Raw genomic sequence first — 22093 nt, 5'->3', positions numbered from 1 at the left:
CCAGCATACCTCATTCCCAACTATTGATGCTCATAGTAATGGTGATGTACAGGAGTAACTTGAGAAGAATTAGAGGCAGGTCGGTGGAAGAAAAATGCATTTTTTACATGCACAAGTACTGTAATGCAAGTTTTCCTTAACATGACAATGAAGGGCATAATCCCTGTGTTTATAAAACCGACTGCCTTGTCAAAGCTTTGTTTCCCAGGGTCGATAGCCTATAGCCTCTTTCTTTAGCTTAACACTGCTCCAGATTTACCCCAGGCTTAAGTTATAAATGCACTGTGTAGTTGATCAAGATCGTTAGAGGTTTTAAAATGGAATGTCTTGAGAAAGGCGGGACAGGTTGTACACTCTTTGAGATGAGGAATTGGGTCTTCCAATTGTTGTACTTCAACAACAATTGTTGTACTGTTGTAGTTCAGGTGCTTAGTCCCGAGCTCTATATTCTGTAAGCACTCACTGCCAGTGAGTGGGCTGCTCCCTTTAGTTGAGCAGTAATTCATGATTATGGAAAAAATGGTACAAAGTTCCGGAGCCACCCAAACCAAATTCACTGCAATTAATCTGACCGCTCTAAAAGCCCTGCACTTCTGGTGCTGTATTTCACTGTTCCAAATAGCAGTGATAATTTTAAGCACATATGGTTTTCAAAGCACTGCCCTAAGCTGGGAAAGAGATACGAGGATATTAAGCAACAACCTGCCACCTTCACCACCCGCCACGGGCTCACAATATAAAATGAACAGGGGAACGATCAAAGCCAATGGTTCAAACCTGACTAGTGCTGCCCATCTTATGCTTCACTTTGACCCTTCCAGCAGTCTGTCTGCAGTCATCCAGGACAGCAACAGGGTAGGATACTACTTAAGGGCTGCTTATGAAAGCCCCAGAAGCTACTTTTAAATTAAGGATTTCAGCCTGGCCCTTACTGATAAAGGTATGAGTCTGGCTCCATGACCCAAGCCCCACTCTCTGCCCCATCTAGATATGTGCCCAAAAACAGTTTCTAGAGGAAAGTTTTCTTCATTAAATAGCTGACCTTTTCTGTGGTTGATGGGTATAGTTAAATCCTAGAAAGAAGAGAGCCACTCACACCAGCTTGGGACAAAAATCCATCCCTATCCGCACTGTATTAATTTAAAAAAAGCAACAATTTATACAGGAATCTTAACGATCACAGTAATTACAAGAATGGTGTCAGTCTTGCATAAATATGAAAGTATCTTATACAACCTAAATGGAACAGGATAATTTAAGAATTTACAATGCAGTAAAAATACACACTTATTAAAAGTTAGAAACTATTGAAACTATTGCCAAGATGCATGCAAATGCAAAAGTTAAAGTAGGCAAAGACAAGTTGAAACTTTTTATTGATTGATAGTGCCAAGATGCAGTAATATTGCTTTTCTCCATTAAGTAATGTTCCACCAACAGATGTAGGTATTCCACACACATTTAAATATACAAGGATAAATCTTAATGGACCTTCTATAACTGAGCCTATAGCAACATGAAAGTGATCTTCTAAAACTCCATGAATAGTAAAAGACCCCCCCATGCAAGTAGCATCAATAAGTCATTTGTTCTTTGCTACACGTTAAAGATATTAACTCAAGTTTAAATGTATGTAAAAAGCATCTTCCTCACAACTGACATGCACACAGAATGAAAATTTTGAGTAAGTTTAGAAAGGCTAACAATGATAGCTGAAGTATTCTTACAGACAGAAGGAAGCTAATAAAAGTGAAGCAGTTAAAGGTTTACTTGGCATTTAACAGATGAAAATACCATCAAACCAAAAGGTGCAAAGGGAGTGCAAAATGAAATTTAGAGTTTCAGAGTTTTAGGACACTAGTTCCTACTGTTGCACCGGCTCTTGTATCATTCTAAATAATGCAACAGCTTGTGGTACCCAGGATTCCAGTGTTTAGAGTCTCTAAACCTGAACAATCCCACAGTAAGATACAACAGCCCATTTTGGGGAGGGGGCATTTTTGTTTTTGAAACCCACAGATATGGAGGTACTGAAATCAGAAAGAATTCAAGGTGTTTCTCTAGGAATAACTAGTCAACCATGATATCTTAACGTATACTAACTTCCTAAAACTACAGTAGTTTGGTATGTATCATACTTATGAATTTGATACCTATGTAGAGGTACCATGGTAAGCTAGATTTTTTTTAACCCCCATTTGCCCTGCTTTAACTCAACCGCTGAGGCAAATGACTTAAGACGTAACATCCAACCACCTTAAAACTCTTGCCAGGTATTTGCTCCATAGAGGTGAAACCTTTCTACAGGAAAGCAAATCGTGAACATGAAGAGGACTTACATATCATACTGAATGCCTTTAGCTTATGAATGGAATTGCATGTTCTTGTAACATCCCCTTGCCCTCAAAGAAAAAAACCCACTAAAGAATTCAAACAACCACTTTATTGGCAACTTAAAATGCAAGGGATGTTTCCATTCCTAGTTTCCCTAAAACTTAAAAACTAAATACCCTAGGTGAAGCAGTTTTTTAATGCTAAATATTTTCAGGTGGAGCCGAATTCTGCTTGTATAATGACATTTCTAAAACCTCTAGGTGGCAATACTACTATTTTGATGAACTGTGATTAGATGAACTGATCAACCTCAGTTGAACATCCCTTTTTCCTGGGGGAGGGTTTGAAAAAAATTCTAGAACAGAAGCATTGTACTAGTTTTTAAACAGAAGGTTTCATTCCGAATGTCTCCTGAGAGGCATATACCATATACAGGAATCCATCTTCATCTTTCTCGCTTTCGTACACCTCAGAAATTGGTGTTGAAACGCTCACCATGCTGTGTCCATTCACCAATAGGAAGAAAGCCTGGTTGGCATTCAGCTGCAGGCGCCTTCTATTAAGGAGAAAAAAGAGGGATAGGAGAAAAGGTTTAGAGGAAATAAAGACTTTTCTTGTTAAAAATACCACCTCCTAATTGTGCTGGTTATGAAGAGAAGCCAGGATAGGAAAGCCTCACAAAAAGGGTCTCTGCTTTATGGCTAGGAGCTGCTTTGCCCTAAACTACTTCTAAGGCCTCCAACATGTGGTCTGGTAAATAATGAGACCCCTTAAGCTTTATACCTTCCCCCTCCTCTGCTCTGCACAGCCCACTTAGGAGATCTCAGTTGATTACAGTGGGTGGATGAGAAAGAAAAAAGATTAAGATGATATTAAAATTCTAAGAAATGACAAAAAAGGTGATTGCATGGATCCCATAAGTTATACACTCTCTCACTCTCTCTCTCCCTCCCTCCCCACTTCAATTTCACACAACTAGCTATCAGGCTAAGAAAAATGCACTCTCGCTATTTTTACAAAGAACTTCCAGTAGCTTTATGTCCTATCTTAAGGCTAATTAGGATCATAATCAACTTAAAAACAATGAGTGACAAAAAATTCTGGATAAATGGACTACGTAAACTTATGCTATGCTGTTTAAGTTCACACTTCTGTTGCCTTAAAAGAGAAAAATCTGTTGCAAGAAGTGATTTTCAGGGCAACTTAAGACCAAATCCTAAAAAAGTCTACCACTGTGCAAGAACCACATGAATGCACTCTGATTTTTCTCCAAGTCTAGTTCAGTCAAGGCTTAATTTCAGACTAAAGGAGAACATGTAATCCTCCAACAGTAATAAGCATACAAGTGGGAATAATGAACATTCATTAAAACATTTTAAGGTTTTATACTTGCACTAAATTGAGTAACTCTATTCCAGGTAGAAACTAATATTAGAGAACAGATGACTTGAGGTCTTATTCAGTCTGTATTTAAGTATTTGAAAAAGGAGACAATACCTGATTATTTTGATTAGCTCACTCATGTTGACGTGATCTGGTACAAGGAATTTTGTTTTATCCAGCACAGGAAGCTGCTTTTCACCCTTGTACCTTTCAATTATCACCTATAAATAAATGCAATAGATTAGTTTTTCAAATGTAAAACCCACCAATCAACTTCTTTATTTTGCCCCAAATTACATACTGCATAAAGTAGAAAATAGACAGGCATGCATGTATGTTTGCATATGTTCTCTACTTGGAAAGCTTGTGACAATTATACACATCCAGTAAACCTCCAATGAAAATATTATTAATCTTCAATTGAATTCTGGTGATAGTTATCTTTGAAAAGACAGTCACAGAAGATGAAAACTCACATTCAAATAAGTGTCAATGTTATTTATTAAGCACTTGTCTGCACAGCACTGTACTAACGCTTGGGAGAGTACAACAGAGTTGGTAGAGACCTTCTCTGCCCATTGTGCAGTTTTTTTAGCTATAAAACTGCCAGAGCACAAAATCAGAAACCAGGGCAGAGTTTGAGTTTCTTCCTGTACTTTACTGGTTTGGAACAAAAATAAAACCCTCTTCATAGATAGCAAAGGAATTCCAATATTTGGAAAATGTCTTATATGTACATCACAAATTCCTAATAGGACAATTTTCTTTCTACTCTCCAGTACATAATATGGATTCTGCTTAAAGTTAAATTTTTAAGACTTTTTTTGCATGTTTTTTCTTCACTTTTATTAGGAAGATCTGAAGTAGACAATCTGGGGAAAGGCAAAAGCTAGGCTGAAAGTCTCCAACCAACCTACCTCATGGTTAATTGTAATCCTCGCTTCCCTCATGCAAATGTTTTTTGTGCTTAAGGCTTAAGTTAAACTGCTACTGAAACCTGGCAACAGTGAACTATGCTGCAAGTGGACAGCCCTTACAACTTGAACAGCACATTAAGAATCAAGGTTGAGTTTGTTCAGGGATACTTTCCCATCGCCTATCTTCATTTCACAGTAACAGCCAATGGCCTTTTTTTTCCCAAGTTTAATAATAATAATATTAATAATGTTAGTATTTGCTAAGCACTTATCAATCGTATTGAGCGCTTACTATGTGCAGAGCACTGTACTAAGCGCTTGGGAAGTACAAATTGGCAACATAGAGACAGTCCCTACCCAACAGTGGGCTCACAGTCTAGAAGGGGGAGACAGAGAACAAAACCAAACATATTAACAAAATAAAATAAATAGAATAGATATGTACAAGTAAAATAGAATAATAAATATGTACAAATAATATAATAATAATAATAATGATAATAAGCTCTTACTATGTGCCAAGCACTGTTCTAAGCACTGGGGTAGATGCAAGGCCATCAGGTTGTCCCACGTGGGGCTCAGTCTTCATCCCCATTTTACAGATGAGGGAACTGAGGCACAGAGAAGCTAAGTGATTGCCCAAAGTCACACAGCTGACATGTGAGGGAGCAGGGATTAGAACCCACGACCTCCAACTCCCAAGCCTGTGCTCTTACCACTAAGCCATGCCGCTTCTCTTAGATGCTTGTCCCAAAAATTGGGGCCCCAGCATCAAATTTTGCTCCACTAACTTTTCTCCAAAGCTCCATCAGACCTCATTTATCTTTTTTAATGGTATTCGTTAGGTGTTTATTATGTGTCAAGCACTGTTCTGAGTGCTGGGGTAGATACTAATTAATCAGGCCGAATAAGGCCCTTACCCCACAAGGGCCTCGCAGTTTAAGGAGGAGGGAGAAAGGTATCGAGTCCCCATTTTGCAGCTGAGGAAACTGAAACATAGAAAAGTTACTTTCCCAAAATTACACAGCAGGCAAGTGGTAGATCCAGAAGTAGAACCCAGGTTCTCTAGCTTCTTAGGCCCATGCTTAGCAACCATGCTGCTTCCCATTTTTTCCCCCTGTGTCTCCCGCTAGAGAGAAAAATCTACGCATCTTTCACTTTGATTCCTTTGGCAGAATATCATATAGGCTGAGGCAGCTACTTTATAAACCTTGAGCTTCTGGGGCTAATGAGCTGTTTAAGACAAATCGAACTGAGCAGAGAGTTGGGTAGCCTCACCCAGATAGCCAGGTTATGTCCGGGGTAGGGTATCTCTAAAGGAGCGAAAAAAGGGACTTCAAATCTGAGAATGACAAAAAGGATGTGTGGCTACAATGGCTTCTTGAAAGGGCAGGACAGCCACTCAGTTCCCAGACCTGTCACAATTCCCTATGTCCATCTCAACCAAAAAGATAAATAATTTGCACATCCCTTTAACAAATCTTTTCATCCAAAACTAATGCTAAATAACCAGGTGGAAAACACAAGAGGACTGGCTGCAAATTCTAATGAAAAAAATAACCGATAAAGCTTTAAAAGTGGATTTTCTTTTTAAAAAGCATGGGAGTTTTGTGCATAAGTCAGAATAACTTAAATGCATATAATGGGCAAATAAAAAGATGCTGCTGTGTAGTGCTCTGCACATAAGCACACACTAAATACCACAGATTGGTTAACAATGGCAGGATCAAAGTGGCTCTCAAAGGTTCTTCTGTACCTTTGTTCCTGAAGTGTATATTTAGGGATCTCAAAATTACAACAAATACCTTTTTCTAATAATTCTAACACTGATAATAAGTGCTTAGTTAGTTCCAAGCACTAGCTTTTAGAGAAGCAGTGTGGCTCAGTGGAAAGAGCACGGGCTTTGGAGTCAGAGGTCATGGGTTCGAATCCCAACTCCACCACATGTCTGCTGTGTGACCTTGGGCAAGTCACTTAACTTCTCTGAGCCTCAGTTACCTCATCTGTAAAATGGGGATTAAGACTGTGAGCCCCACGTGGGACAACCTGATCACTTTGTATCCCCCCAAGCGCTTAGAACAGTGCTTTGCACATAGTAAGCGCTTAACAAATGCCAACATTATTATAATTAGCTGACATGGCTCACAATCTCCTAAAGGGAAAACTAGTATCTATTCCCCTGTTCCTGAAGAGGAACTGAAGCCTGATGTAACCAGTTAAGTGACTTACCCAAGGTCATACACAGGCCAGTGGCAGAGCTGGGCCTGAACCTCAGTTATCTGCCAGTCCTATGCTCTTTCCTCTAGGCCATTGTGCCCTGTCTGCTCAAAAGACCTCAGGTAGTGTTTTTAGTTGAGTGAAGATGGAGAGGCTTTGATTTTATCATTTACTGAAGGAACAAACCCCTCTGTCCTCGATGAAGGCCACTGATTAATTGACTGAGACTCGGTGTTCATAAATGACTCAAAGTACATAATCCTGAAATGTGCAATTCAAAAGGTGGTATGGCCTATTGGAAAGTAACCATTCTGGGCCTCAGTTCCCTCATCTGTATGAGGATAAGGTAACCTGCTCTGCCTCCTTCTTCAACTGTAAGCCTCATGTCAGACTGACACTTTCCGACTTTAGTACATAATAAGCAATTAATAAGTGCCATTATTATTAACCCCCGAGTTAGGATGCAGAATAACATTCTTGGCACTTCATTTTCTTTTAAGGTGGTGAATCTCAGGCATTACAAGAACTAAGATTTAATTTCTTTAACACTGAGCTGCATAAGGAATGTAATAGTCCATTCCGCTAGAATGTGTGCTTTCATTATGCATTTTGGCCAGACCACTGTTAAGAATTCAGGGAACATTCTTCTCCACACAGATATCTGTCCAGATAGAAATAAGTACTATTGCAGAAGAAACTGTAAGTGTGCATGCAGTTTTGGTCAAAATGAAAGTACGACATTAAAGAAGAAATGATACACTTTCTAAGAAGTTTGACTCCTTCATCCACCCCCTTTAGGAGGCCAGCAAATTGTTTTTTAAATCCATCAGACCGCCAACCCCACCACCCGTAATGCCTCTGTTCCTAGAGCCTACCCCAGTGAAAAAGAATGGCACTTGGGAAACTGGAGGGTAATCAGTATGGAAAGAAAATGGGAGAGAAGCATTCAGAAAACATTCAAAATCAGTTTGAAGAGGAGGTGTGAACTTAAAAATTTGAACCTGGGTCATGATTTGCCTAGCCCAAAAGTGCTCATCTTTGTGCAAGTTTTAGAAGCCTCTAGGGAATGAGTATGGATACAAGGACATATGTCCCTGTATTAAAAGAGGTGGAACCTCTGCTGGGCAAATGGTTAGCCATAAAGTAATGATGGCCCTTCAACCCACCCAGAATAACAATACAATGCTGAAGCTCCATAATAATAATCATCATCATATTTATTGCAGTGCTTACTGTGTGCAAAGCACTGTACTTAGAGCTTGGGATAGGACAATATATACATATAACATCCCTGCCCACAACAAGCCCATGAAATAAGAACAAAAAAATCTGTAATTCCCTTAGGGGAGTAAAATGTAAATAGAAAGAATAGATCAGGATATCTTGGGCCACTCTAACCCCTGATTACATTCTACCAACAAAGATTCCACTCAAAGCCATTTCCTTTTGTTGGTAGCCTAGTTATTGAACACAATTCCCCAATCTTTTGCCATGGCCATTATTGCTGGCATTTTTGTGACCACATCTTTTAAAAATTGAGCTGATTTGTGGTTTTAAGTATGAGATAACGTAGAACATAAAAAAGTTACCTCAAACCACTGGACATTCCAGCTCAGTGTTATGACGGCTCCGACAGTAGCAGGAGTCTACTTGGAGGAGCAACTGCAGATATTCCAAGGAGGGCAACAACTAGGATAGGGCTTACCTACGTATCCCTAATATTTTTGCCCTTGAATTTATCCACACCCACTGATGCTTCCTGTCTAGAAAATTTCTCAGCAAATAACTCCATATGCTTACTCACCAACTGTGTGAAATGTTTCCTTCAAGCACCAGTAGTCTCCCTGTGTCCTGATGTTAAAGGATTTGGGCAACAATAATTTGGTGTTTACCTTTTCCTTAATGATTTCAGACTTCAAATTATGTCCCCTCTCAGCAGTCATTCTCCAAAGTCAGGCCTAATTTTTTTTTAGATGGAAGCTGCTCCATTCTGCCATAATTGCTGCTGCTCTTTTCTGACTCTAGTTTCTCTAGCTCAGTTGTGTTTTTCCTAAGCTGTAGCAACCAATATGACATGCAAAATACCGAGTGTGGTCTTTTGTTTTCTACTCTCTCCCTGGTGTTGCCTAGCACATAAAAACTGACAGAACTGTTAAAATAGCAACAAAAAAAAGCCCAGTATGGAGTGACACTTAATTTGAAGAGGCGTGGCCTTGTTGAAAGAGTGCAGGAACAGGAGTTAAGAGGATCTGAGTCTAATCCTGGCTCCACCACTTAACTCCTGGGTGACCTTGGGCAAATCACTTCACTGTGCCTCAGTTCCCTCATCTGTAAAATGGTAATTCAATTCCTGTTCTCCCTCCTCAGATTGTGAGCCCCACGTGGGACCAAATTCTCACATCTACCCCAGCATTTAGTACAGCGTTTGGCATATAGCAAGTGCTAATACCACAATTATTATCACTATCATGAAGACATGTATACTTTGGAGGTACATCAGAAAGCAACCACTATCCAGTATTTTGGAAAATTCCCCTTTGTTAAGTCAGTGAGGAGTGTTTTCAAAAGACAAACACCTTTCGTTAAGTCACAGAATATTCTCATGCAAATAATTCTACATTTCTTTGCAAAAAATATACAGGCTCATACCAATCCCTCCTAAAACCCCAACACTCCACCCAGCAGTTTTTTAAAGACAGCAATTAGGGAAAATGATTAAGAGAAGATACACACATCTCAAGAAGGCTAATAATTCAAAGAAAGGAAATGCCTCACTACTTCAATGGAGTGTAAATTTCCCACTACAGAAGGCAAACAATCCTGAACAGATACATTCAGTGTCCTTGTGATAACAGCTTACAGACTGATATTTCCAATCACCCCATATTTTGTGATGAAGTCACACCAAAAAGAAATGAGTGAGACAAATAATAATAATGTTGGTACTTGTTAAGTGCTTACTATGTGCCAAGCACTGTTCTAAGCGCTGGGGTAGGTACAAGGTAATCAGGTTGACCCACATGGGGCTCACAGTCTTCATCCCCATTTTACAGATAAGGTAACTGAGGCCCAGAGAAGTTAAGTGACTTGTCCAAGGTCACACAGCTGACAAGCGGCAGAACCAGAATTAGAACCCATTCATTCATTCAATCGTATTTGAGTGCTTACTGTGTGCAGGGCACTGTACTAAGCGCTTGGAAAGTCCAAGTTGGCAACATATAGAGACGGTCCCTACCTAACAGTGGGCTCACAGTCTAGAAGGGGGAGAACCCATGACCTGACTCCCAAGCCTGTGCTCTTTCCATTAAGCCACACTGCTTCTCAAGAAGTTGAACAATGATTTACCACGTTTGTTGGTGGAAAAACACAAAACAAAAAGCTTAGCAGGATAACTAACAGATTCATATTATCTACTGGCTGCATTTGAGAACCAAGATCTAGAGAGTCCCAGAAGCAAGTGTTCTTTTCTGCTACAAGGCATCGGGTTTATTTCACAACATCAGAGCCCTGATACATCATCCTCTTCTCCTCCCGGCCCCCTCGCCGCCCCCACCCAGTTCACCCCCCATTGAATACGATAAATTTCTTCTAGTTCTACGAAACTCCTTGTGCACAAATGTTCATTCATGTCAAGCAGCTCTTTCCAGAAATTATATTTTTGTGACTGCAATATGATTTTGGGTTGTTTTCCAATCCCAAGAGCACAAAGAAAGGACAGGTCTTGTAACTCAACAGACTTTCTTGATAGATCTCAAATGAATGATAACTTTCAAGTGTGATTTTTCATGTTATATTAGTTACTACCTACAGGCTCAAACCTTTACCTACCGGTATTTTGGTTGGGTGCTGCTCTCGAATAAGTCGCACATCTTCTACTCTTTGTTCTGTGGGGAAAAGAAACGATTATAAAGAGCTTGGTAATCATCACTTTACACCGTTGAGCTCTGCACAGGTAAGCACATACTCTAATCCAAATTCAATCTGTATGTATAGTAATAACTGCTTCTGACTTGCATCTATGGTCTTTATACTACACTTTGAGAGCTGCAATTCTGTCAAGCTAGTGAATTCCCCCCCACCCCCCCCACCCCAACCCCCCACCTCAGCCCTCAAGAGTTTGGGGCTTCCCCTGCCTAGCATGGTTCACTTGATTTCCTAAAGCAATCAGGCATGGAACTGGATTAGTGATTAGCTGAACTGGATCAGTATCCTTGCTGACCTCGCAGCCTCCTGCCTCTCCCCACTTTCAGTCCACAATTCACCCTGCTGCCTGGATCATTTTTCTACAAAAAAACGTCCAGGATATGTCACTCCACTCCTCAAAACACTAAGTGGCTGCCCACCCACCTCAGCATCAAACAAGAACTCCTCACCACTGGCTTTAAAGCATTCTATCACCTTGCCCCCTCCTACCTCACTTCGCTACTCTCCTACAGCCCACACATTTCACTCCTCTAATGCTAACCCTTTCACTGTGCCTCCATCTTGCCTATCTCACCACCAACTCCTCGCCCACATTCTGCCTCTGCCCTGGAACGTTCTCCCTCCTCAAATCTGACAATGTTGTCCACATCTCCTCCAGGAGGCCTTCCCTAAGCCGCCCTCCCCTGCCCCAATCCCTTCTGTATCACCCTGACTTGCTCCCTTTGTTGCTCCCCCCTCAGCCCCACAGCACTTATATACCTATCTGTAATTTACTGATTTCTATTAATGTCTGTCTCCCCTCCATCTAGACTGTAAGCTTATTGTGGGCAGGGAATGTGTCTGATTATTGTTGTATTGTACTCTCATTCATTCAGTTGTATTTATTAAGTGCTTACTGTGCACTGAGTGCTTTGTTAAGCACTTGGGAAAGTACAATACAATAATAAACAGTGACAATCCCTGCCCACAGTTAGCTCACAGGCTACAGGTGGAAAAACAGGCATCAATACAAATAAATAAAATCACAGATATATACATAAGTGCTGTGGGGCTGGGGGAAGGTGTGGGGGAGAGCAAAAGGAGCAAGTCAGGGCGATGCAGAAGGGAGTGGGAGATGAGGAAAAGTGGGGCTTAGTCTGGGAAGGCCTCTTGGAGGAGATGTGCCTTCAATAAGGTTTTAAAGGGTGAGGAGAGTAATTGTCCAGAAGATTTGAAGATGGAGGGCGTTCCAGGCCAGAGGCAGGACGTGGGCCAAGAGTCAGCGGCGAGACGGGTGACATCAAGGCGAGCTCTTAGTCCAGTGCTCTGCACAGAGCGCTCAATAAATATGATTTAATTAAAGAATTAGGGCCTCCATCATCTATCTGATCAGCACTTTGTCCAGAAGTTCCTACAGAAATCAGCAGCCTCCCAGATACATACAACCTTACAGGGCAGAGTTTGTTTTAAGAAAATCTAAAAGAAATATAGTGTTTTCCCTTTGTTCATTTGGAGAAATCTCAGTTAATATAACAGCTCGATGTCTAGTATGGATGGTTCTTGTAATCTATTCACCTTAGTGACATGAGCAGCAGCGGAGGACTGAAGGACCTCATGGAGTGGTGAAGGGAAGCATTGCCCTGATTGATATGGCCACACCCAATTAGAATTTTGTAGATGGAACAGTGTTCAAATATCATTTGGTGTGCAGAAATTCTTAATGGGCTGTCCCTTACTCCATTCAACTCTTTTTTAAACTAAATTGAATTTTTTCCTGCCAATCTGAATAATTTTACACCTGAAATTTGGTGTAGTTGACAAAATCTGGACAAGTAAACAGAATTTGAAGGAATAGTTTCCATTCATGATTAATAATTCATCCTATAAATATCACATCTGCATTAAGCCCAACCACTTAAGAAAAAGAACTGCATCAAAAAGCCAGATTGCTCTTAGTGCAAACAGCAGCCAGATTTCTTAGTGTATAAAACCTTGTTCTAATCAAGAAATCAGTTGCCTGAATTTACTCTGAATCTGAAAACTACAAATCTCAACAAAACTGTCCACCTTGGGATTCAAAAAAGTAACATCAGGGCAAGGGAAAAAGCAGTTTCCATTAAGTGATATTTGATATCTTTCAGCACGATGGCTATCAGAAAAAACTAGAAGTCACCAGAAGCAAAGAGCCTTGGGAATAATCTTGCAGTACTGACCAAGAAAGAATGACACTTAAAAAAAATAAATAATTTTCTATTAGAGTAAACCATTTGTTTTTACAAATGCAACTTTCATTTTAGAATATGTGGACAAAACTCTGAGGCATAAGCTTAGTAAAAGGGAGCAACAAAATAAAATGGTAGCTGGATGAGTTTTTCACAGATTACCAACATGTGTCTCACTCAAAATAAGCCCCGAGTTACTGATAATGAGACTGTATTTGACAGCATTTGTTGCAGTGGCAACTGTTTGGCTGCCATCCTAACTGAATTTAATACCTGTGACTGAGGGTTGCTGACAGCAGAAGGAGAAAGCAGATTTGGGGGCAAAGTAGTAGTGATATCATGGGTCACTCCTAAAAGGGCAGGGTAAATCTACAGGCTCCTCTGCCAAGAGACTGTCAGCCATATTAGCTAGGACACAAGTAAAGATGTGACATGAAACAAAAAGAAGCCTCGAGTCTCTAGCCAAAAACAGAAGAGCAAAGTATTTTAGAAGTGTTACAAACTATTACTGCTAGATCCCCGCCTCTCCCCCCCCAACTTCGATAAACTGAAAAACTATTCCTGAAAGGTACATACTGTCCTTGCTGACTAATCTCTGAGATTTGCAAATGTGGGAAACATACACTTTCAATTTTACAAAATGCCACACTTTTCCTCAACTCCGATAACCATTAAGTTAGAAGGTAAATGCTCCCTTTGGGCATGGGGCACATGAAATTAATTCTGGAATTTTAAAAACAATGGAACTTGCACGATTATCTCCAGTGTCATCACCATGAAGAGCTTTTACTAGGCTCTTGTAAATTCTATAGACATCATTAGACAAGCAGGATCGCTGTTAAAGTTGCTAATGAAATTCACAGGAATCTAATTTACTGCTGAAATGAACATTTACAGAACTTCAGAGATGTTTCTCTGTCACACCAGAACATGCCATTTTAAGAGTAGTTATAAACAGCACTTAATACACGAAGTCTGCTATTCAGCTCCTGCATAAACAAGCTATCCTACAAGTACCACTCTTTTTTCATTTGTCTACTGTATACGGGAAGTGTAAACACTGTGATCATGACCTTTACTTTCATTTTCAATTGAGTGCCAATGAAATGAAGCTGGGTTTCTTGTTCCAGTCAAGACTGTAGGGAAACCAGCATAGATGACATAAGGCAATTTGCCTTCTTAGGAGGGTTAAAAATAGGAGCTTGATTTAAGGCCCAAAGAGAAAACAGGTCCTCCTGTTGTAATGATAATTATTTCCTGTGTACACTAAACTCTCTGGCTAACAATGACCCATCAGAATATCCTAAAATGGGATATTCTGTGACTGCGAGTCACGGGAGTGAGTTTTCCCAATCTCCCATGTCACACTATTTTTACTTCTTACAATTACAGTGCAGACATTTTTAGGAGATTCCTTCCACTTTGTCTGGATAAAGAGACACATGACTGATCAGCAAAAGGAGCAACACTACCTGAAGATGATTCAACAGTATCCCTGGCATCACCAGCACAACATGGACGTGTCAGAAGTTTGGCATGCACGAGTCCAAGCCTCGTGCTGATGGCTGTGCTTCCTCAAAATAATCTCTCCTGGAAACTCAGCATTTCCCTTTAAACTGGACTCCAGTTTTGGGAAAACAAAATAAGCCAGGCTGGAGAGAGGGATGAAGGTAAGCATAGATCGCCTGCAGCAGGCACCCATCCCAGTTGGCCAAAAGATGGCAGGCGGGGTCATGATTCAGCACGCCCTTGGTTCTTCTTGAAAAACCAAAATTTTGAGCATTTCACTTTCCACCGGGACTCCGGGGCCTGCCCATGTGTGCCTCTGTCGTCTTAGAGAATCATTCCTCATCATCATCCTAAGCCCTACCCCACCGACCCTTTGATTTTGTCAATTCTCTCAGGCCCCAAATGAAGTCCTTCTCTGACTGGGTAAACCCGGCTCAGTGGGTCGACAAGCCAACAGTCTGAGTTTTCTCAGCACCCCCTCTTCTCTGATTTCCTTCTCAGAAGACAGTACAAGGAAAAAAAATAGCTACAACCCAAATGTGCCTGGGGGTATGCCGCCTATTCACAGAAATCTAGGCTCCGCCACTGGTCTGCTTTGTGCTGCTGGGCAAGTCACTTCACTTCTCTGGGCCTCGGTTCCCTCCTCTGGAAAAGGAGGATTGAGACTGAGCCCCACGTGGGACAGGGACTGTGCCCAGTCTGATCTGCTTGTATCCACCCCGGAGCTTAGTACAGTGTCTAGCACAGAGCAAGTGCTTAATAATAATAATAATGGTACTTATTAAGCACTTGAGTCAAACGCTATTTCTAAGCGCTGGGGTAGATAGATACAGGGCAATCAGGTTGCCCCACGCGGGACTCACGGTCTTCATCCCCATTTTCCAAATGCGGTGACTGAGGCACAGAGAAGTGGCTTGTCCAAGGTCACGCAGCAGACGAGCGGTGGGGCCGAGATTAGAGCCCACGTCCTCTGACCTCCCAGGCCCGGGCTCTTTCCGTTAAACCAAGCTGCTTAACCAATACCGGAATAATGATTTTATTATTATTATTATGGAAAGGGGCCCTTCGCCTGGTAATGTGGCCATCCGGGTGATAAAAACGGCTTTCCCTCCAACCCTCCCTGAGGGAAGCCCCTTCTCGTCAACGTGCACCGCGAATCCGGCCGCCCGTCGCCCCCCAAGGGGGAGATGGGCCCACTCCCGCCGGGGGCTTGGGCAGGCTGCCCATAATAATAATAATAATAATAATAATTATTATTATTATTATTATTATTATTATTATGGCATTTGTTAAGCGCTCACTACGTGCGAAGCACTGTTCTAATCCTGGGCCGCCCCTGAGGAGACTGTCGGCGGGCCTCGGGGCCTCGGTGAGGGCCGGCCTCCCTGCCTCCACCCGCCTCAAGCCTCATCACATCGGCCTTACTGAGCGCGGAAAGCCCCGCATTAAGCGCTTGGGAAAGGACCGGGGGCGGCTCAGACACAGACCCTGGCCACCGCGAGCCCGGAAGCTCGAGGGGGAGACGGAGGTGAACAGGAATAAATAATAAATAAAGGAAGGAATAAACAAGGTGAGGGGAGGGGAGGGGGGCAGTTGGGAGAGGGCTTCCGCCCAGGCCGGATCACCCAAGGCAGGACCCTTCCCCGCTTCTCTCACAAACACCCTACACACATACACCACACACACCTCACAAACACACACAGACACCACACACACCTCACAAACACACACAGACACCACACACACCTCACAAACACACACAGACACCACACACACCTCACAAACACACACAGACACCACACACACCTCACAAACACACACAGACACCACACACACCTCACAAACACACACATACACCACACACACCTCACAAATACACACATACACCAGACACCTCACAAACACACATACACCACAGACCTCACAAACACACATACACCACAGACACCTCACAAACACACACACATACACCACAGACGCCTCACAAACACACACATACCACACAGACACCATACACACAGACACCACATACACCTCACAAACACACACATACCACACAGACACCATACACACAGACACCACAGACGCCTCACAAACACACACATACCACACAGACACCATACACACAGACACCACACACACCTCACAAACACACACATACCACACAGACACCATACACACATACCACACACAAACACATATCACACACAAAACCCACACAAGCCCCACACACAAACCCCAAGTCCCACACACAAACACATACCATACACAAACCCCACACAAGCCCCACACACAAACACATACCACACACAAACACATATCACACATAAACTCCACACAAACACATACCACACATAAACCCTACACACAGACCCCACACAAACACATACCCCACACAAACCCCACATAAACACATACCACACACAAAACCCACACACAAACCCCACACAAACACCACACACAAATACAACACACACATACCACACAGAAACCTCACACAAACACAACACACACCACACATAAATCCCACATAAACACATACCACACACAAACACCACACACAAACATACCCCCCCACACACAAACATACCACACATATAGACACATACCACACACCTCTCTCTCTCTCTCTCTCTCTCTCTCTCTCTCCCCGACCCGTCCCGCCCCTCCCCCGGCCTAGTCGACGCCCCGGGCGGGCCGACCGACCGGCCGACCGGCCGACCGACCGACCGACGGACGGTCCGGGCTCCCCTTGTCGGCGGCGGCGGCGCACACCCACCAAACGTCCGGCGTTGCTTGAAGGACTTTTCGGACGGCATGGCGGGGAGAACGATTGGAGGGGACTCCGGGGCGGCGGCGACGACGACGACGGTTGGTCTGGAGCTCCGTCTCCTGCGACGGCCGTTTCCCTTCTCCTCAACCCCCGACCCCCCGCCCCAAGCCCCGCAGCCGGGTCACGTGACGCGCCTGACGTCACAGAGGGGCGGGGCGGCGAAGGAGGCCGCGCCCGCCGCCATGTTGAGCGTGGCGGAAGCCGGCAGGCGGCGCCGCGGCGCATGCGCGCAGAGCGGGCCCTCGCCGGGGAGGGAAGCTCAGCGCCCCTGAGGCGAGAAGAAGCCGTCCCCAGGCGCCATCTTCCCGGCCTCACGGCTTCACGTTTCAGGGCAGCGCTGCAACTCAATAATAATAATAATAAATAATAATAATAATAATAATAAACACCACCGATGGTATTTGCCAAGCACTGTTCTAATATCCCCGCCCTGGGGTAATGTGAGAGCCTGCCTGTCTGTCAGACAACAATCAATCAATCAATCAATCGTATTGAGCACTTACTGTGTGCGGAGCACTGGACTAAGCGCTTGGGAAGTACAAGTTAAGGCAACGTATAGAGACGGTCCCTACCCAACAGGGGGCTCACAGTCTAAAAGGGGGAGACAGACAACAAAATCAATCAATCAATCCATCGTATTTATTGAGCGCTTACTGGGTGCGGAGCACTGTACTAAGCGCTTGGGAAGTACAAGTTGGCAACATATGGAGACAGTCCCTACCCAACAGGGGGCTTACAGTCTAAAAGGGGGAGGCAGAGAACAAAATCAATCAATCAATCGTATTTATTGAGCGCTTACTGTGTGCGGAGCACTGTACTAAGCACTTGGGAAGTACAAGTTGGCAACAAATAGAGACAGTCCCTACCCAACAGGGGGCTCACAGTCTACAAGGGGGAGATGGAGAACAAAATCAATCAATCAATCGTATTTATTGAGCACTTATTGTGTGCGGAGCACTGTACTAAGCGCTTGGGAAGTACAAGTTAAGGCAACATACAGAGACAGTCCCTACCCAACAGGGGGCTCACAGTCTAAAAGGGGGAGACGGAGAACAAAATCAATCAATCGTATTGAGCACTTACCGTATGCGGAGCACTGTACTAAGCGCTGGGGAAGTACAAGTTGGCAACATACAGAGACAGTCCCTACCCAACAGCGGGCTCACAGTCTAAAAGGGGGAGACAGAGAACAAAATCAATCGTATTTATTGAGCGCTTACTGTGTGCGGAGTACTGTACTAAGCGCTTGGGAAGGACAAGTTGGCAACATATAGAGACAGTCCCTACCCCACAGTGGGCTTACAGTCTAAAAGGGGGAGACAGAGAACAAAATCAATCAATCGTATTGAGCACTTACCGTATGCGGAGCACTGTACTAAGCGCTGGGGAAGTACAAGTTGGCAACATACAGAGACAGTCCCTACCCAACAGCGGGCTCACAGTCTAAAAGGGGGAGACAGAGAACAAAATCAATCGTATTTATTGAGCGCTTACTGTGTGCGGAGTACTGTACTAAGCGCTTGGGAAGGACAAGTTGGCAACATATAGAGACAGTCCCTACCCCACAGTGGGCTCACAGTCTAAAAGGGGGAGACAGAGAACAAAGTCAATCAATCATTTATTGAGCGCTTACTGTGTGCAGAGCACTGTACTAAGCGCTTGGGAAGTACAAGTTGGCAACATACAGAGACAGTCCCTACCCAACAGGGGGCTTACAGTCTAAAAGGGGGAGACAGAGAACAAAATCAATCAATCGTATTGAGCACTTACCGTATGCGGAGCACTGTACTAAGCGCTGGGGAAGTACAAGTTGGCAACATACAGAGACAGTCCCTACCCAACAGCGGGCTCACAGTCTAAAAGGGGGAGACAGAGAACAAAACCAAACATACTAATGAAATAAAATTAATAGAATAGATATGTACAAGTAAAATAAATAGAGTAATAAATATGTACAAACATATATACATATATACAGGTGCTGTGGGGAAGGGAAGGAGGTAAGATGGGATGGAGGGGGGAAGAGGGGGATTTATTTAGCGCTTACTGTGTGCAGAGCACTGTACTAAGCGCTTGGGAAGTACAAGTGGGCAACATATAGAGACAGTCCCTACCCAACAGCGGGCTCACAGTCTAAAAGAGGGAGACAGAGAACGAAAGCAAACATACTGACAAAATAAAATAAATAGAATAGATATGTACAAGTAAAATAAATAAATAAATAAATAGAGTAATAAATATGTACAAACATATATACATATATACAGATGCTGTGGGGAAGGGAAGGAGGTAAGGTGGGGGGATGGAGGGGGGACGAGGTGACATTTATCACATCCGCCTCCACCACATGATTCCAATAAATCTAGCAAGGATGCTGAGCTCACCAGAACCTTTTCAATCCCTGAGGAGACGGGTCTGGAGAGGCTGATTTCGACGAAAGACCCGGCTGAGGCCATTATAATAATAATAACAATAATAATAATAATGGCATTTGTTAAAAACTTACTATGTGCAAAGCACTGTTCTAAGCGCTGGGGAAATACAAGGTGATCAGTTTGTCCCACGTGGGGCTCACAGTCCTAATCCCCATTTTACAGATGAGGTAACTGAGGCTCAGAGAAGTTAAGTGACATGCCCAAGGTCACACAGCAGACATGTGGCGGAGCCGTTGTTGGGTAGTCTCTAGATGTTGCCGACTTGGACTTCCCAAGCGCTTAGTACAGTGCTCCGCACACAGTAAGCACTCAATAAATACGATTGAACTAATGAATGAATGAATTATGTGATAGGATAAAAAGGTCCAGGAACTCGGAATAAAGATCATCCGGCTCTAAAAGGCTCGGGATCACTTTAGGGTGGCACCGGGGCCCATTTTGGACAATGGGGAATTAAAACCACGGGGTAGGAACGAGAATACTGCTTTTCTAAGGTGGCAAACGGAAGGCCAGCAGTCACTACCATTGGCCCAAGCATTTCTGGAATTACATGTCCCAGGGATAATAACTGTGGCATTTGTTAACAGCTTACTACGGGCCAAGAACTGTTCCAGATGCTGAGGGAGATAAAAGATAATCGCGTCAGGCACAATACCTATCCCACATAGGACTCCCGGTCTAAGTAGGCGGGACAGCAGATATTGAATCCCCATTTTACAGATGATGAAACTGAGGTACAGAGAAGTTAACTGCCGTGCCCCAGGTCACACAGACCGTGCATGGACTCCTCTCTGAAGGTCAAAGGGGAAATGACATCAGAAAGGTGTAGAAGGTTGTCATTAGCGGTATTTAGGAATCAATTGTGTGCAGAGCACAGTTCTGGGGGTTTAGCATAATATTGAATCCCCATTTTACAGATGAAGAAACTGAGGTACAAAGAACTTAAGTGCCGTGCCCAAGGTCACACAGACCGTACATGGACTGCTCTCTGAAGGTCAAAGGGGAAATGACATCAGAAAGGTGTAGAAGGTTGTCATTAGCGGTATTTAGGAATCAATTGCGCGCAGAGCACAGTTCTGGGGGTTTAGCAGACATACAAGAAGTATAAAAAGCAATCACCTTCTGGAAGTAACTTACAAAACTAACAGGGGAAATGGCATGACAAACATTCAATAGTTACACAAGCAAGAGGGTAAACATTAAGGAAAATTACAAGTAGATAAGTAAGTCGACGGCAAATAAACAATTATGGGCATAGCAATTGAATTGTCCCTAGTTTCAGCGGCCACTTATCTATGCTTTTGGCTCCTGCAGCAGAGGACTTCCATGCCACAGCGTCAACTGAAATAGCTGCCAACACCCCAATCAGATGTGGAACTAATTTCAAGCTTCCTGCTAATCACACTTGAGATGGTAGGATGGTAGTTATGAGCTCACATCGTGCTGGCAGTCAATAGTAGTAGTGGTATATATTGAATTTCTACTAAGTGTAATGCGTTTGGGAAAGTATAACAGAAACACCGAGACGCGTATCTTGCACACAATGACTTTACACTCTAATCAATCAATCAATCATATTTATTGAGCGCTTACTGTGTGCAGAGCACTGTACTAAGCACTTGGGAAGTACAAGTTAAGGCAACATATAGAGACAGTCCCTACCCAACAGTGGGCTCACAGAGTCACTCATTCCCATTCTAGACTTCATGCCTCCGACTGTGGAATTCCTTGCTTTGTGGAAAGTGGAAAAAATGTCATGCTTAGACAAAACTGCTCAGACTATAAATTTAGACCTAGGTTAGCTCTAGAAGACAAACAGAAGTCTGAAGCAAGACCTCCATCTACTCATAAATGGAGTGGAGGATGAGGAGCAAGAGGGTGGGAGAATTGGGATTGGCTGCGAATTAGATCTCTTGATAAACCTTCAAACAAGCTGAGCTTGCCTCTTTTAATCCTGTCCCCAAGAAAAGCAAAAAGGGTCATGTATTGTTCACTGATTTGGGGAATGGTTGCTACAAACAATCTGAAATAGTAACTCATTCTCACAGAACGTGTATGAGTGGTATCTTTTGCAGTTTTGATTACAAATTAAACAGAATTCAATATTGCGTTGCCTTGTTTTGGGAAGAGTGCCTGCCATTATTGTTTTGAGAGAAAGAGGCTGTAAAAAAAACCTAATACATGAGCTGTTATTTCTAAACCTTTCCTCCATTAGTTGTAAAAAATGGAGGGCAATATGAATAACAAGAAGGAGGAACCAAACTGGATTAGGTCAGTGTAAATATCAGCTTGATGGTAGAATGTCAGCGTGGCTCAGTGGAAAGAGCGCAGGCTTGGGAG

At 43.0% G+C, this 22093-nt stretch overlaps 1 protein-coding gene across 1 annotated transcript; it reads right to left on the bottom strand.

Annotated features, from left to right (window-relative positions):
• Nucleotides 1–1102: 1102 nt before the first annotated feature.
• MAP1LC3B (microtubule associated protein 1 light chain 3 beta) lies at nt 1103–17400 on the bottom strand. Its single transcript, XM_038753835.1, has 4 exons — nt 17265–17400; nt 10680–10735; nt 3832–3938; nt 1103–2890 (listed from the first exon to the last, which is right to left on the bottom strand). Exons 1-4 carry the CDS (start codon nt 17302–17304, stop codon nt 2716–2718), a joined length of 378 nt encoding a protein of 125 aa, XP_038609763.1. The 5' UTR covers nt 17305–17400; the 3' UTR covers nt 1103–2715.
• Nucleotides 17401–22093: the final 4693 nt, after the last annotated feature.

Source organism: Tachyglossus aculeatus, chromosome 11 (assembly GCF_015852505.1).
Source record: "Tachyglossus aculeatus isolate mTacAcu1 chromosome 11, mTacAcu1.pri, whole genome shotgun sequence".
In the NCBI taxonomy this organism is placed as follows: domain Eukaryota; kingdom Metazoa; phylum Chordata; class Mammalia; order Monotremata; family Tachyglossidae; genus Tachyglossus; species Tachyglossus aculeatus.
This window is presented reverse-complemented; position numbering and strand designations above follow the sequence as displayed.